The 17,755-nt window shown below is 39.5% G+C and overlaps 1 protein-coding gene across 1 annotated transcript in view; it reads left to right on the forward strand.

Annotated features, from left to right (window-relative positions):
• LOC124869853 (collagen alpha-1(XI) chain-like) overlaps positions 1-17,755 on the forward strand; it is a 133,644-nt gene that overhangs the window by 83,250 nt on the left and 32,639 nt on the right. The window contains exons 41-45 of the mRNA XM_047368016.1: positions 3,014-3,067; positions 6,845-6,952; positions 7,050-7,157; positions 9,350-9,403; positions 11,138-11,191. Of these exons, the coding sequence (XP_047223972.1) occupies positions 3,014-3,067; positions 6,845-6,952; positions 7,050-7,157; positions 9,350-9,403; positions 11,138-11,191 (378 nt within the window). The remainder of the gene's footprint in view (positions 1-3,013; positions 3,068-6,844; positions 6,953-7,049; positions 7,158-9,349; positions 9,404-11,137; positions 11,192-17,755) is intronic.

Here is a 17,755-nt window from a genome sequence, read left to right on the forward strand (position 1 = left end):
CTAATTACCAGGCTAACAACCTGCTGTTAAACCAAATGTCAGGGATGACAGTGAACCAGATTAAAAAGAACTGGCTTACATTGAACTAGTGCAGGGCTCAGACAAATAGCATATTGGTGTTTGTTTGTCTTTCAATTCAATTCAGTTTTATTTATATAGCACCAATTCACAACACATTTTGTCTCAAGTCACTTCACAAAAGTCAGGTACATACATTCCAATTAATCCTAACAATTGAACAGTGCAGTCAGATTCAGTTATTTATTCAAATTGGATAAAACGTTTTTCTATCTAAGGAAACCCAGCAGATTGCATCCAGTCAGTGACTTGCAGCATTCACTCCTCCTGGATGAGCATGTAGAGACTGTGGACAGTCACTGGTGTTGACTTTGCAGCAATCCCTCATACTGAGCATGCATGTAGCGACAGTGGAGAGGAAAAACTCCCTTTTAACAGGAAGAAACCTCCAGCAGAACCAGGCTCAGTGTGAGCGGCCATCTGCCACGACCAACTGGGGTTTGAGAGAACAGAGCAGAGACACAAACAGAACAAAGAAGCACTGATCCAGGAGTACTTTCTATAGGAAAGAAAAGTAAATGTTAATGGATGTAGCTCCTTTAGTCGTTTCACCTAGAAAGAAAGAACAGATAAACTCTGAGCCAGTTTTCAAGGTTAGCGTCTGAAAGAGAGAACATAGAGTTAGTCACAATAAAAGCTCAGTCAATTTCCATTTCTAGGAGAGAGACACTAAAAGACAGGGCCATGTGGATCATCGGTAGAGGGTGAGCATTAAGTTGTTGCCAGCAGAAGCTTGGACGATGCCCCTCTCCAGAAAGGTGTCGCAGGTGTCATTCCATTCAGCAATATTGTAAATAGACTAAATTAGTTATGCTAGAAAAATTTCAGGGCAGTGCTGCATTTTGTATATATTGTTTATTTAGTATTTAGTAGTTATTTAGTAGTCCTTCTAAAAAAGTTAAAGTTGTTCCAATATCCTAATCATTTAGGAGGCTCTTTCTGCTTCCAAACGTGTGAGTCAGAGTTATGTTGTTTTCAGTTTAAGCTTTTTGTAACTTCATCACGTGCACTCCCTTCTGTTGAGAAACCTGTGCTGATTCTCAGAAGCAGTGGGTGGGAGCGAGAAAAAGTTTAAGGTGAGAGCAGATGGCTATTAGACGCTGACTCAGGATCAGCTTAGGGGACTGTGGCTGAACCTAATTTCAAGGCTGACCATTAAGAGAGCATACGACAGCACAGGACAGACTTATTACAGCTGGTGTGTTTGTCCTATGTGAGCAGCAGGATGACTTTCTTTTAATAATGGAAGCACAAACACAATATGTGAGCAAACACATGCGTGCTCTTGCTTCTTCTTAAACTGATCCCATCCAGAAACAGAAAGCCACAAGGACACAGTGTGTGGACGTGGGCACACATATAAAACAAATACACATTCTAGCCCCTTACTGCACTGTGGAGAATCATTCAAGCCAGCCAGTGGCAGTGCCTACTTGGCAGCCTCCACACCCCCTGGCTCTACTGGAACCTATAAATTAGCTGTTATAATAAAAGTCTGTTTTCCATATGCAGCCCCAATCTCCTTTTCTGCTGTGAGTCAGAATAGCCGTTGCCATTCAAGGACCAGGAACTTGACGAGGAGACAACAGGCTAGAGATAAATGGGAAAAAAACCTCAACCTGTGACTCACAGTGGTGTTTTGAAACTTGTCATCTCTTCTCATTATTTCAGTCCGATTGAAGCACATGTAGTGACTCTAATTGCACTGATACATTAATACTCTAAATACACTAAATATAACCCAAATTTCAGTCAGACTGACTGATAACCCAAATTTGATCAAAATTAGAGATATAGATAATTAGAAATGGTACAGTTCATTTAAAGTGTGTTGGCAAAGTGTTTGTTGGTTTGAAAGTCTTGCACTTTTTTCTACAAACATACTTATTGTCATTGTGGCTCAATCGTTGTCTCAGGTGACCATAAATAATTTTCCTAGAAGATATTTCGGCTGAAGGTACTGATTTTAGAACTTTCTGTCCCTTTCAGTCCATGCTGTTGTGAAACATCCTTCACTTTAGACAGTGATGACCTAGCATCTTACAGTTTATGATAACCTTGCCCCCTTGGTGGTTCCAGGGTTGTTCTTGAGTATCCAGACTTATTGTCAATCATCTTAGAGTGAAAGATTGGATCTGATGCTTGAAAATGTGGGGTCATCATATTCTAACAGAATAATGAATCCAGTCGCACATAAAAACTATTTGGAATGTTTAAACCAGGTTGACATTTAGCTTCTGGAATAATGGTGACCTCAGCCTTATTTAAAATTTATGGATTACGCTCAAAAGATGAATCTGCTCCAGGAAACAAACCAATTTAAGTGTGCTAAGTAATACGTAGTGTGTTAAAATATATAACCAGAATCCAGATTATACAGAAATTTCTCAGTGAATTGTTTTTAAATCAACCATGGGTAGATATTAATTATCAAAGGCAAATTACTCTTTTGATATTCCCATCACGTCCAAGACTGTAATCAGGAGAGACAAACTATAATTGCCCTGGTACACATGCAGGGTGCTGATTGTTTTCTTTTAATTTGTATGATTGGGGTGCGTTTACATGTTTTCATGGAGCAAAGATAAAATGTATGGCAGCCCATGTTTTTTCTTTGGGATTTAAAAAATTGTCTGCAACAAACCAGGAGGAAAACTAGAAGGTAAACAGATGTTGATTAAAGTAAATAATAATGTCTTTACCAACAGACCAAACAGTTCTGGGACTGCAAGATATAGTTTGTCTGTAGAAATATCAATTCCCTTGGTCTGTTTAGTTCCAATTTTTCCACACTTAAGTCTGTTCAGATCTATACAAATGCACACAGAAGTACATTCTCAAAGTTTTTAAAAAGCTATTTGACATCTGCAATCGTCAGTCTCTAGATAGCTGAGTGGCGGTCCACAATGAGTGATATCTAACCTTCTCTTTTCAGGGTCCTGGTGGCCTAAAGGGAGGAGAAGGACCTCAGGGTCCCCCCGGCCCCATCGTAAGTAGCCAGTTACTATGGTTACTCTGTTGTTACAAAGATTGCAAGGAAAAGTAACCCGTGCTTTTGGATAATTGAGCCACCCGTGTTGTGCACAGCCCCGTTTTCTTGTGATTCAGCGGTGCATGCAATGTAAACTGCGGCATAGAGAATAGCTGAATGGAGTATGGTGGTGTGATTGGATTCAGCTTCTCCAAAGATTTAATAGAGGGCTTTGAGGAGGTGTTCTGCTTGCTATTTGGCAGTGCTGCTTGAAGTTCATAGTTTTCATTTTTATGTTTTATAGTCATAGTAAGACAAATATTTTTTATTAAAAGTGATTATACTCAATATGGAGCTCTTTGAGGTCTTTAAGTCCAAATTATGAAAGTTTGTCTTTTACTTATCTTTAAAGTGCATTGATCTTGTCCAGTGCAAGGCAAAGTCCACAGATTTATAAAAATATACGACTAGCAAGTAAAATTAAAGAACCACAGTTCAATGAAAGCCTGCTTGATTTGTTGTGTTTTTTCAGTGAAATACAACCTAATCACTGCTTAACTGTCTAATCGAAGAGCAGCTAGTCTTATCCCTGTTGCTTGACTGATCATGAATGTTCTCCTCAAACACACATAACAGTTCCTATAGCAACTATTGTGGCACAGATGGAAGCGTTTTGTTTCTTATATCCCAACATTTTAATGTTTGGTTTAAACTATGCTTGGTCAACAATAACCCTATTTTAGTCACCTTCTCTTAATCTAATCTGCTTTGTAAAAGTATTCATACTCCTTATACTTTTTCAGCTGTTGTCAGTCTACAATACCAAACTTCAACACATTTATTTTCTAAGCCTTTTATATAATAGATCAACACAAAGTACTTAATGACTGGGAACTGAAAGGAAAATAATACATGTTTATTAACATCTTTTACTTTAAAATAAAAAAACTGAAATGTGTGGCAAACATAAAATACCCTCTTCATCTGATACCTTTAAATAAAATCCAGGAGTCCAGAAGTCTGGCATTGTGTGGAATTGAAGCTTGGTGTAAATTCAGCTGTTAGGTAAAGTTCTCATGGTTTTTTTAGAGAACGTTAGTGATCAAACGGCATCATAAAGACCGAGGAGCACAGGGATACAGTTGTGCAGAGATTTACAGCATGGTTATCACAAGCTTTGAACATCTCACAGAAAATGATTAATCCATCATCTGCAATCCTTAAACATCTCACAGACCAATGTTCAATCCTTCGAATGAAAATGGAAAAAGTATGTCATAACTGCAGAGACATGGCCGTCCACCTAAACTGCCAGTCCAGGCAGGGAGCGCAATAATCAGATTCAGCCAAGAGGCCCATGGTAAGTCTGGAGGAGTTGCAGAGATTTACAGCTCAGCTGGGATTTTATAGAAAAGTGGCAAGAAGAAAGCCATTGTTCAAAGAAAATAAATAAGATGCCACAGCGAATATGTGGAATAAAGTGATTTGGTCAAATGACACCAACATTGAACTTTTTAGTCTATGTTCGAAATGTTATTTGTAGTTTAAAACTACCACTGCACCATGGACAACCCATCCCCATGGTGGTGGCAGCATCATGCCGTCAGGATTCTTCGCGTTTAGTGGGAACAGAGAAACCCGCCAGAGGCTGCAAATGGCTGCAAATGACTTAAAACGTGAGTTTGAGCTATTTTGCCAAAACAACTGAAATTTCATTCTCCAGATGTGCAAAGGTCAGACAGATACTTTGGCTTTGTATGGCGGCTTTGCAAAGTATTGACTCAGGAGGTAGGGGGGGGGGTTTTGGGGATGAATAGAAATGCATTCAGCAGTTTTCAGGTTTTCACTTGTGGAAAATATGAAAAACCATGTATCCTTTCCCCTCACTTCTCAATTATATGCGTCTTTGAGTTGCTCTATTCCAGAAAATCCCAATAAATAAAGGTTGGAGAAATATTAAAATGTCCTAAATCAGTTAGATCATATTTAAGGTAAGTAATTTCAGATATCATAGCTGCAATTATTCTGCATAATGCAACAAGGCAAATCATATACGTTCCTATCATACGGCATTGTTGGACCGTGGGGTGGCAGAGCAAAAGCATGAACAAGTGAGGCACTATTTTTCCCACCTGCCTTTGTCTCTGGCCCCTCAGTTAGAGATATAGGCAACAAAAATCCCCAGGAGCTGAGATGCTGTGCATAATCTGACTGATGGGCAGCTTTGAACTGTCTGTCATTTTGTTCAAGCGTTAAACGCAGGCTCCCGATAATTGCCCTGTTGCTCACCAGCGACAGAGCAGCACCAGTTTAGGTGACGGCAAATATGCATAGCTGGGATGAAAAGATGGTGAAAGTGAAAAGAGTATTCCTCTGAATGAGCAAGGCCATTTTCCCTGCAAAGAGAGGTGGTTGTCTTAAATTGTGTTGAAAGTGAGTCACTGGCTGAAGACAGGTGAAATACTACCTTGGTAGCATTTTTCTAATAGGAAAAAGGGGCCAATGTGGAATGTGCATGCACACAAGAGATCTGATATTTCCCTCTATCGATTTCCTGCCACAGATCGAGCTGCTGTTGTGCTTTGGGGAAGTCTAAGTGAGGTGTGTGTGTGTTGCTTTTTCCTTGTCTTTATAAAGACTTGTGTGTTTCTAAAAGAGTTTGACAAGAAAACATTCGCACAAAAACAAAAATAAGTGTTACACATAATGCGTCTTGTTTGGTTCTGGCCAAATGTGTGGGAGGAAAACACGAGGACAATGAGAAACAGAAAGAAAACTAGTTACAGTCAAACTAACTAGCGTGGAGGCTTGTGTGTGAGTTGGATTCCTGGTGGGTAGGTTGGCAGCTTTTGGATGACAGTTTGTAGCTGTGAATGTGTGTCACCATAAAATGGCTGTCATGAAATGGGCCAGGCGTATGAGTGCCAGGTGGCAGCTCGCATCAGCAGCCGATTCAGTGAGAGTGAATCAGGTCATAGTTTTGGCCCCGAACACATGCAAATCACATTTTATTGTGTTTATTTTGTTCAGAGCTAGCTCAAAACCCTCCCCGGGTAGAACGGTGTCATGATGACGTACTGATCAATAATATGAGAGATTTAGGGCCTCATGCATAGAGATTAGCACCAACCAGGGAAATGCCAGGAGAGAAGACATACTGATGTGGGAAAAGAGTGGCCAGTTGACTGTGCAGGTCTGCTATTAGTTGAATAACAGTTTAAGGCTGTCGTCCTCGTTAATATACAACTAATGTTAAAAATAATGTGACAGTAAGTTACTATTTTAATCATTACACTAATATATATTAAAAAAGCAGGTAATGCTATTTAGCGGGGTTCCTAAGCAGTGTTGTAAAGACTGTAAAAATATGACGTGTCTTATTTTTTAATAAATTATCTAAAAATGTTCACCTCACAACTTATTTTGAGTTTTGAGTTTATTAATGATTAATAACTATTTTTAACATTAACAGATAAACACACACTCATTCAAAAATAAATTATGTTCCACAACTACTACTATGGCCTGTTAGGGTGTTATTTTTTCTTTATGTTTGAATTTTACAGGAAGGATCATGTTGTAAGCACACATCTCAGGAAATAACCTTAAAATGTCCTGTGGCAAAAGTCTGAGGAAATTATATTACTTGAACATTTTTTTCAATTAAGCATGCCCTTCTTGTAAGGTCAAACCTTTTTATGCTTTAAGAAGAAAGGCAGCAGTTTTCAATGGTATGTTTAGTTTCTTTAAAGCTTGCATTTCATGCACTAATTTCTGACTGATCTTTGGTGACAGGGTTCCCCTGGCGAAAGAGGCCCTGCTGGTCCTGGAGGTCCTATTGGTCAGACAGGACGCAATGGCCCACAAGGACCACCAGGCCCTGCTGGAGAAAAGGGGGCCCCTGTGAGTTCTTCTATCTTGCCTTTTCTCTATTAAACTCTTTCCTAAACTTAAAGCTTTCATGGTGTCATCGAATGATTGTGATAAATGCTGTTCACAGGGAGAGAAAGGTCCCATGGGTCCAGCTGGCCGTGATGGCATTCAAGGTCCGGTAGGTCTTCCTGGTCCAGCTGGTCCTCAGGGCCCCCCAGGAGAGGACGGTGATAAGGTAAAGTAAAAGTCTAACTCTTTCTTTGTTGGTACAAAATATCATCAGTCCTTACTTTACAAAGATCCTCAAAGCAACACACAAAATACAAACACATATACAGGCTATGTCTTACATTTTGTATTCTTAATCATTAGCTTCATAATTTCTTTGACAAATATATAGCGTACTATTATATGTACAGCATGCATTGCTGGTCAGAAGTTTACAAATACTGATTAGTTTAGAAGTCATATCGAGGCTTTCTTTTAGAAACGTACGTGTGTAATGTACAATACATTTTAAAAACAGTTATTGGGTGCACAAGTTTGAATTTACTGTGGATTTCTTTTGGCCAATAGTATGCATAGAGGGTAAAATGCATACATACATGCTATTTTTTTAATGCATGTCTTTTAGCAAGTTGGAGAAGAACTGCATGCTTTTTGTGTCCATTAACAAGGTCATGGTATAATTCTGCTTGGATATATAACCACTCTTCTTATCAGAAATGGCATAGGCTTATTGAAATTGGTTGGTTTCCTGTCCTTGACCCGACTTTTAAGTCCATACATTTTCAATGTGGTTGAGATTGGGGCCATTCTATAGATTCAATGTTAGCCTGCTTTATCCATGGCAAAGACAGGTGTGAGGTCATCTATGTGTTGTGAAGGTAAATAATTTGGAGCTGTCAAGATTCGCCTGTGTTAGGTGTTGAAGATTCTTTATGTATCTGTTTCCACCCTGTTGTTTTGTTTGTTGCTGTTATTTTAGTTCATTCATTCTAGATTTAGGCTCTTGATTCATTGATGTGTTTAGATATTTCTGTTACTTGCCTGGACTTCTATATGTTCCTGCTCATCTGTGTTAATTAGCCTTCCTCCTTGAGTTGCTCTGCATTCTTCCTGCCATCAGCTGCACCACATTTTATCTAATTAGCTCTTCTGGTTCATTAGTCTTTTCTCTACACTGCCTCTGTTTTTAAACTGTCTGGGTTTCATTGCTGTCCACTGGATCCTACTGTTTGTCATGCCGGTCTCATTGCCTATGCTCCATGTCCTGTTTTTTCCTCTGTGCGTTTTTAGTCCTTCTAGTAAATACTTCACTCACCAAGTGGCTCCCACACTCTTGTCTGCAAGTTGGTCCTATAAATCATCAACTCAAAATGCCAGTAGCCGGTTCTCTTTTAGGATTCCATCCATTTGGTGTAATGCACCACTACTACTGACATTAGAAAAGACCCTCAGCATGATGCATCCACCATCATGCATGACAGGTGGCACAGTGTTTTTAGGTTTAAAAGCCTTGAAGTGTTTCATTAAATCTTTCTTCTCGTTGTGGCCAAATAGCTATTTTTTTTCCTCTGACCATAAAACCTTTCTCCAGAAGATTTTATGGTATTCTGTGGGGGAGGCTGCAAATTTTAGTTGGACTTCAGGATGTCCACTTTAGCATAGGTGCTCACCCTCTCAGATCATTGGGATGTTATGGATTTTGTTTGTAGATGAAACAAAATCCCAAAACAATTATTAAACTAACACACCCTATTTTTGTTTTTAAAAATAACTTCATTTAAACCTGGAAAAACAATGTTTTAAATCCATTAATAAAAGCCCAAACTATAATCACATTCACATTAAAGTTTACGTATGTAAACTTCTGATCAGCTCTTAAATGCAGTCTCTTAATGCACATACACAATGTTGTTTTTATTTATTTGGTTAGATTTGACAATGCTGCTGCTGAATGTGTTATCTCACCTAGACTACATTTACGCTTCATGTAAACTGAACAGGCATTAAGATGTTTCCCAAACAAAGGCATGCGCTGAATCAGCCTGTTGTTTACACAAAATTTTCACCCTTAGGCTAGCAAATCCCACACCCACACTTGCTACACTAAGCAGCAGATCTGCAATTTTGAACATTTGTAACCATTACAGCTCCTTCATTCAAGTCACGTCTTCTATCACACCTTTTTGTCAATCATAGTACCAATGGGGTGAGACAGGGAGCCAATCAATTAATTGAAAACACTCGCCCAAGGTCTTTCTGGGCCAATCAAATTAGAATCTCTTGAGAAATGTTTAGTGGCCAATCCTTATAAAGGTGACACTTGAAGATATTGGACTTAGAAAAAACATAAAAGGCAGGAGGTTTTTACAACATTAAGGAGAGATATGAGAGTTTTTGTGAATCTGTGTTGGACCACAGGGAGACGTTGGTGGACCTGGACAGAAGGGAAGCAAAGGAGACAAGGGTGAACGAGTGAGTTTTTATACTTTGATTATATTTTACAATGAGGTTTCTATGAAAGCATTATGTTTTAAATCATTCTAAAAGTTAATTGACCAAGGAGAGCTAATCTTTACCTCTGATTTCTCAAGTGAAATTAATATAAAGTAAAGGCATATGGCAACAGCTCATCTGAATTACTCTGCAGCTTTTATTAAATATTAACCCAATAGATACTTTTTTTAGCCTAAATAGCAGTGTGTTCTCTCTTTACCCTGTTCTGCATTCGGCTTTTGTTTTAAAGTTAAAAAATATGCAGTATCTGACTTATGTTTTTTTATTCATTGTGTTGCAAAAGTATTCAAACCCCTTGAAATTTTTCACATTATGTCACATTACAACCACAAACATAAATAGATTTTCATGGGATTTTCAATCATAGGCCTATAGAAAGAAAAAGAAAAATCTGAAAAGTTTTTGTGCATCTTATTCAGTCCCCCTTTGACAACACATAATAAAATCCAGTGTAACCAATTGCCTTTTGAAGTCACACAATTAGTAAAAAGAATAGCAGAATAAATTTAGCTGATTTGGGAAGGCCTCAGAGTTTTCTTACGAAGACACCAATGAACATCATCATGAAGACCAAGGATCACAGCAGACAGGTCATGGATAAAATTGTGGAGACGTTTAAAGCCGTGTTAGGTTACACAGCAATATCCTGAGCTTTAAACCTCTCTTAGAGAACTGTTCAGTCTATCATCTGAAAATAGCTGCAAGCCTACCAGGATATGGATGTCTAGCTAAACTCACAGACTAGGCAAGGACAGCCTAAGTCAGAGATCATCCCAGAGGTAACTATGGAGGACTAGGATCAATCTTTGGAGTACAGGGTGAGCTGGATCCAATCAACTCACAGGTAAATTAGGGTGAAACTAAAATGTAGCATCTAGAAGTATAATGAAATGAACAGATAAATGAATTTGTTGTACAGGGATTTAGTTTTTGGGGTCAAAGAAAGGGGGGAGCAAAACATAAGTTGCTGGCCTACATTAAAAATGGAACAAACTTATGTTGGAGAGCAGTTTCTTCACTTGCTAAATTGTTTAGGAACAGCAAACATGAGGAGCAAGGTGCTCCAGTCAGATGAAACCAAGAGGTTGCAAACAACTTGAGTCTGGGGCAGGGTTTCACCCTAAAGCAGGACCAAACCCCCAAAACATACAGCCGGAGCTATGAAAGAGTCAAAGTCAGATCAAAATACAGTCAATGGGAAGAGATGAAAATTGATCTTCACAGAAGTCCTTCATTTAATCTGACAGAGCATGATCTTTTTTGAACTGCAGAAAAAGCAAAAAAGTACTAATTTGGATGTGCACATCAGGTCACCAAACCATAAAAGACTGTAAAAACTGTTGTAATTGCCCCAATAGGCAATTCTACAAAGGATTGACTGGAGGTTCTTAAGTACAAAGATATTTTTTAGATTTTTGTTTGTAAGAAAGTTTTAAAGCCACGTCTAATTTTACCTTCCACTTGATAGTTGTGCACTAGGCAGTGTTGGTCAGCCAAATACCAACCCACTACCACAAAACGTTGTAACATTACAAAATGTGATCAGTTCCAGGGTGATGGATGCATTTGTTTTTTCATTTTTCATAATTATCAGGTTTAGAAAGCAACATTTCTGACATTGACTTCCATAACACCACATTAACAGCTGATATAGCAAACTGTCATTGTTGTTGCCTTTTGTTTTTCTTTTAGGGTCCACCAGGCTCAACAGGTCTCCAGGGTGTGATTGGAGCTCCTGGTCCAGCTGTAAGTATCACTTCCTCTGAGCTATTGAAGTTCACCCCATGAAATATTAACAATAAGTCTTATTTGGCTTTAAAAGTTTTAATTTCATGGACTTTATATTCAGGAATCAAACATACAGTTTAAAATAGGCTCCAAAGAACTAGTTGACTTTGCAGGTACATCAGTATTCCCTTCAAATATCCTTTTCATATTTTTAAAAAGGGCTTTCAGCTTTTATTTTGCAGATCTTGGATGTAAAAAAAAAATGTTTCTCATGCCATAAAAATGGGCTGTTCTATTAATGCTTGCCTCTGGCTGCAGAGAAAAACAATGAATTGCTGGAGACAGGTTTGAAATGTTTACTCCATTCATGGCCTCCTCAAGACAGTGAAAGTGTTATTTAAAACAGGATCAAAAGGGCTGGAAAATGCTAAGCTACTTATGAAATATGCAGTTCTGAGATAATGTGGCAGATTTATAGGTGGGATCATGCCCTCCTATCTGTTCATGTAAAACGTGTTTATGTAGGTGCAATATTTGCTCAGCAACGTATAAAACTCAGGTTCTGTATACTATGATAAAATCAGAGAATTTAAAACCAACAAAGTAACATAATTACTGCCAGCTAATGGTATATTGAAAACTGTTAAAAAAAAAAGTGTAAAACTTTCTGCGCCCACATACTTAGGCATGTGTGTGTGTGTATCTGTAAAGACTCAATATTAACAGTGTTGACTCTACTTTATGACTCAAACATTTTGTTCTGGCATGTTGCATGTCAACTTTCCTGTTACATACTGGTGCTTTGGGCTGAACATTTTCTCTGGGTCTTTGTTTATCCAATGGCTGGAGGTTCTCAGTGAAGTTGTGATCTTGTAAATTTTCAGACAGGTCCAGAGTTTATAATATTCTGATCATGAAGTCAGTCATCACTATCGTCACTATGCCTGCTTTTTGGATGAGAAGCTACTACATTTTCATCTGCCCTTGATGATGTTCTTCGAGTCAAGTGATGTCTTTGCTGCTCTTCCTGCCCAAAGGAAGTCTTTCAAAGGTCTGCTCTTTACTGTGAGTGCAGATGCAATAATAACCACCTGCTGCCAATGTTTAGCAAGCCCTTTGCTGGTGCCAACGTAATACTGTACTGCTGGAAACTCTTAAGCTTCTTCACCACAACTGAACCTCTTACCTTCAAGCTCTTGATTGTCCATAAAACAGTTTTTTCAGGTAAAATTATTTTTTGCAACATTGTTGCTACACATGATGCTTTTTGGGACAGACAACTAGGGCTCAATAGGAAGAGTACTCATCTTGCAATCAGAAAGTTGGGGATTTGATTTCAACTTCGTCACGCCACATATCGATGTGACTCTGGGCAAGGCACTTAACCCCAAGTTGCCAACCGATCTGCGTGTCAGTGTTTGAAAATATGAGTGAAAACAGACATAGTGTGTGAGGGATTTAAGGGAACCACTGCAAATAAAATAAGACGAATCATTCCCTTCCTGCTTGTTAGAATAACATTAACGATAATGCTAAAATTATGTTTCAGTACTCTTACTGTACTCTTGGTTTACAATTTATCACCAAACATTATGTGTACATGATGTTAGTTCTTCTGCCATTCTCATTCTACTCTTTGTGAAGTACCAATGGGAGCCTAACAAGCTGTGTTACCTGCCTCAGACCCTGCTTCTTTGTATTTATGTAGCCAAGCATACTAAATTTTGTAGCTCAGTCTTAACATTTATTTTAAAGCAAGATAATCTACCTAATGAAAAAGTATTTGCTCCCATGCAAACATATTTTCACTTTTTTGTCACACTTACATGTTGAAAATCATGAAACACATTTTTACATCAAAGATTATCTTAGTAAATACAGAATAGTTTTAAAGGATCTAATTTAACAGTAAAAACAAACCAGCCTGACCTTTTGTGGGAAAGTAATCTACCCCCCTAATTTACCCCTTGTTAAATCATGAATAAACAATGGTTAACCACATTTTATGGAACGCTTAGTTCAATTTCCACACCACCCCCAATTACTGTCAAACCTGTATAATCAAGAAATTACCTAATTTGAACCTCTCTGATAGGTTCAAGTAGGCTGACTGAAAAAGAACATCTCTACCAAAAAATGAGAAACATTGACTTCTATTAGTCAGGAAAAGGTTAGTGTATTGGAATGAACTGGATCGGGCTGAAATACATTTGGACCTTTTTAGGTTCTATAGTATAAGATATAAATTGGATCTGTTTGACTTGTAAACTGCTTTAAGTCATTTACAACTCAGATGCAGTTGTTCTGCATTTTCATTGCATTATTTTAGTTTAATCCTTTAGTAATTATTTTAGTCCAATATTATTAAAATAGACCATAAAAATCTTTATCATCACTGTTGGTGATAATTTTTTTTTACTTTTTATCTCTGAATTTTGAAAAACTGAATCATTAGTCACATTTAAAGGACAAATTAGGACATGACCTTCTATTTACAAAAAGGTCTAAAGATGGTGTACCTGCCAGCCGACTATCATTTTCATATATTACTCAGAATAGCACATGTGCCAGCTGAAAATGCTGCAGAACATCCTCTACTCATAAGGAAAGTCCTGCTTCTATGATAACTGGTGGCCTCAGGGTAACTAGCAGCTCATTGCTGAAAATAATAGGGCCTTACCAACTGTTCCAGGAAAAAATGTACTGTCTGCAGGGCTCTGTGGAGGCTGCAGTGGACCTGGTGAGACAGATTGCTATAAGCAGCAAATGCACCCATGCTGAATAGAAAATTATTTAACAGTTGTTTATCCTGGTGAGTCAGTCTGGTTATGTGCATTCATGTTTTCACAAGTGAGCCCAGACTCATGCTGGGTAGTTTTGACATAATTTGCTTTCTTTAAAACATTCTTTTAGATCTGTCTGTGTACTATATGACCAGATTTTTAATTTAGGAAATCATTAGTGTTTAAGTAGAAAGTAAATGAATTTCTCTTAAGCTTAACATTTTAAACTTTTTAAGCAAAGATGTGGTAACTCTACAACAAAGGTCAAGCATTAGTTAACACTAGAACTCCTAAGCCTGTCAAGTGATGACGTCTTAGCATTACATTGGTCAGAATACTAAAGGTTTTCTTGCATGCTATAAAATTATGGTTTTGACAAGAATTATTAGTAATAGTATTTGATCAAAACCTATTAAGTTTTATTATTATTTATAAACAGTACTGAAAAATAATACAGAGTAGCGGGTACATTTAAAAAAAAAAGCTTTACTAATCTGACCAAAAGCTGGAAAGCTCCATGTTCCGCCCCCCTATCACTTCGCGGACATAAACTAGTGCTAAAAATGCCTTCAGCTCATCCACACTCATGTCCGAGGAAGAATCATCTCCTAAAACTCTGCGGGCCTCAGCCATCCTGCAGCCCTGGACGTGGATGAGCATTTTGGTATCCACCAAGCAGAGGAACGTGGTCTGGGCACCTTGGAACTGGCGCTCTGTCAACGTGTTGTGGCTCTGATGCCTCTCTCTACTTTCTTCCTCCCCTACCACTGTCCACACAGTGCCATCCTTTCCTATTTCCTCCTCCTTCCCAGGTGTGCGCTCGTCCTGCATTGAAAATGCTGTAAAGCACAGAATAGATTGTTGTTACTGGGCTACTATATCTATGACCGAACTTATTGTTTATTTCTTTTTCCATTATCAGTACCTTGTTTTTTAGTTTCTCTCCTGCCAGTGAGCTGGATTGCTGGGTTTATGGCTGGACACTGGGCACCAGGCTCGTCTCCCTATCTCTGAACCTGCGCTGATTGTAGCACTGTTGCTGTAGTTTATATATTATTAGTTTACTAATCTGTAAACTGTAGCCTAAAATGCTAAAATCGTTACATAGGCTAGTCTTTTACTATCTTGAAATAATGCGACACAACCTCCTGCTAATGGGACGACTTGTGTTTTTTAGCCGGCGGAGGCTCACTCTCTGACCCGCTGTCACTGGAACTGAATACTGACCAAGAGCCGTCAGAATCCCTCTCGACCCCAGAATCACAATCATGTAATTTTTGAAGCATTTCCAATGCCTCTTGAGCAAAAAATATCCTTCTGGAAGCCATTTGTAGGATCCCGACAATCTCTTTCTCAGAGTGGCGGTTGCTAGGCAACGCTCGCGCGTATACTCAGCCGTGGGAAAAAAATATCAATGTAAATAATAGGGCCGTCAAAATAGCGGCTGTGGTAGTTAGAGGTAGAAATACTTAGATTTTTTTTTTACTTTTTTTATTTTTTTTAAATAGAGACATAGGAATACACAAGACACAGGTTTAGAAAAAGTCAGGATGCCAGGAATATAAGAGTTTTAATAAACCAGAGTTATGGCATGTCAAACTTTCAAAACCGTCAAATTGAGTTGAGTGTTAATGCTATAGAAGGGCAACGTTGTCTTGATCAGGGTGGGTTAGGCACTGGAACCAGGTTGAGAAATTGTTCAGTTGCCCTTCAACAAAAATAAACACAATTGAAGAGTTTTAGACCATCTGCAGAGCTGTTGTTTTATAGTATTTGCCATTATCACACTCTTAAAAAATGTTTTGAAGCATTTCATAGCCATATTTTGAAGAAAGATAATGTTGCTGAAGTGCAATCACTCAAGAAGTGGTGCACAGTCTAACAATAATATAACTCAAGTTTTGCCAAAACTCAATTTTGGCAAACCCTCGTGGGAAAATGTTAAAAACCTGGAGTTTTTGTATAGAATGCTTATCAGAACTTGATATATTTAATGAACTTCTTTACATACTTCCTTTACATACTTGGTGCAAACAAAGATCGTCTTGTTGTGCAATTGTCTGTCAAGTGTTGTTCTGGGAATACCAGCCCAATATGGTGGTGGTATTGAAACAATAGATGAAAGAATGATTTGAGCACTGGCATTCTTAAACAACAAACTCTGCACATGTATAGAATAAATTCTCAACAACGTCTCTCCAAAATAAAATAATGTATTAATCAGAATCAGAATCAGAATCAGAAAAGCTTTATTGCCAAGTACGTTTTTGGACATACAAGGAATTTGTTTTGGCGTAGTTGGTGCAATACAGTACAAGTTAAACAGTACAAACATATCTACAATATAATATAAATATAAGTGCACAGTTTTAAGTGAGTGAGAGTAAATATAGAGCAGTATAAGATGCAAGAGCAATACAACAGTGCAGGTGATCATTGTGCAAGTAAAGCAGGAGTCCAAGTTGAGCGTTAATGTAACTCATAGAGTTACAGGTTACAGGTGTCCTGTCAGCAAAAAAAGGGGGGGTGTGGGGGAAAGGGGGAATGTCAGGGTGGTTTCCGGGCTTTGTTAACCAGGCTGGTGGCAGATGGGAAAAAACTGTTCTTGTGGCGTGAGGTTTTGGTCCGGATGGACCGCAGCCTCCTGCCAGAGGGGAGAGTCTCAAAGAGTCTGTGACCGGGGTGGGAGGGATCAGCCAGAATCTTCCCGGCCCGCTTCAGGGTCCTGGAGGTGTACAGTTCCTGGAGCGACAGTAGACTGCAGCCAATCACCTTCTCAGCAGACCGAATGACACGCTGCAGCCTGCCCTTATCCTTGGCTGTAGCAGCGGCGTACCAGATGGTGATGGAGGAGGTGAGGATGGACTCAATGATGGCTGTGTAGAAGTGCACCATCATAGTCTTTGGCAGGTTGAATTTCTTCAGCTGCCGCAGGAAGAACATCCTCTGCTGGGCTTTCTTGATGAGGGAGCTGATGTTTGGCTCCCACTTGAGATCCTGGGAGATGATGGTTCCCAGGAAGCGGAAAGATTCCACAGTGTCAATTGTGGAGTCACAGAGGGTGATGGGGGCAGGTGGGGCTGGGTTCTGCCTGAAGTTCACAACCATCTCCACTGTCTTTAGAGCGTTGAGCTCAAGGCTGTTCTGGTTGCACCAGTCCAACAGATGGTCCACTTCCCATCTGTACGCGGACTCGTCACCATCAGAGATGAGTCCGATCAGGGTGGTGTCGTCCGCAAACTTCAGAAGCTTGACAGACTGGTGACTGGAGGTGCAGCTGTTGGTGTACAGGGAGAAGAGCAGAGGAGAGAGAACACAGCCTTGGGGGGAACCGGTGCTGATGGTCAGGGAGTCAGAGACATGCTTCCCCAGCCTCACGCGCTGCTTCCTGTCAGACAGGAAGTCAGTGATCCACCTGCAGGTGGAGTCGGGCACACTCAGCTGGGAGAGCTTCTCCTGGAGCAGAGCTGGGACGATGGTGTTGAAGGCAGAGCTGAAATCCACAAACAGGATCCTGGCGTAGGTTCCTGTGGAGTCCAGGTGCCGGAGGATGAAGTGAAGGGCTAGGTTGACTGCATCATCTACAGACCTGTTGGCTCTGTAGGCAAACTGCAGGGGGTCCAGGAGGGGGTCGGTGATGTCTTTTAGGTGTGAGAGCACAAGGCGCTCAAAGGACTTCATCACCACAGAGGTCAGGGCGACGGGTCTGAAGTCATTAAGCCCTGTGGTCCTTGGCTTCTTGGGAACAGGGACGATGGTGGAGGACTTGAAGCAGGCTGGCACATGACATGTCTCCAGT

Source organism: Girardinichthys multiradiatus, chromosome 6 (assembly GCF_021462225.1).
Source record: "Girardinichthys multiradiatus isolate DD_20200921_A chromosome 6, DD_fGirMul_XY1, whole genome shotgun sequence".
NCBI classification, from domain to species: Eukaryota; Metazoa; Chordata; class Actinopteri; order Cyprinodontiformes; family Goodeidae; genus Girardinichthys; species Girardinichthys multiradiatus.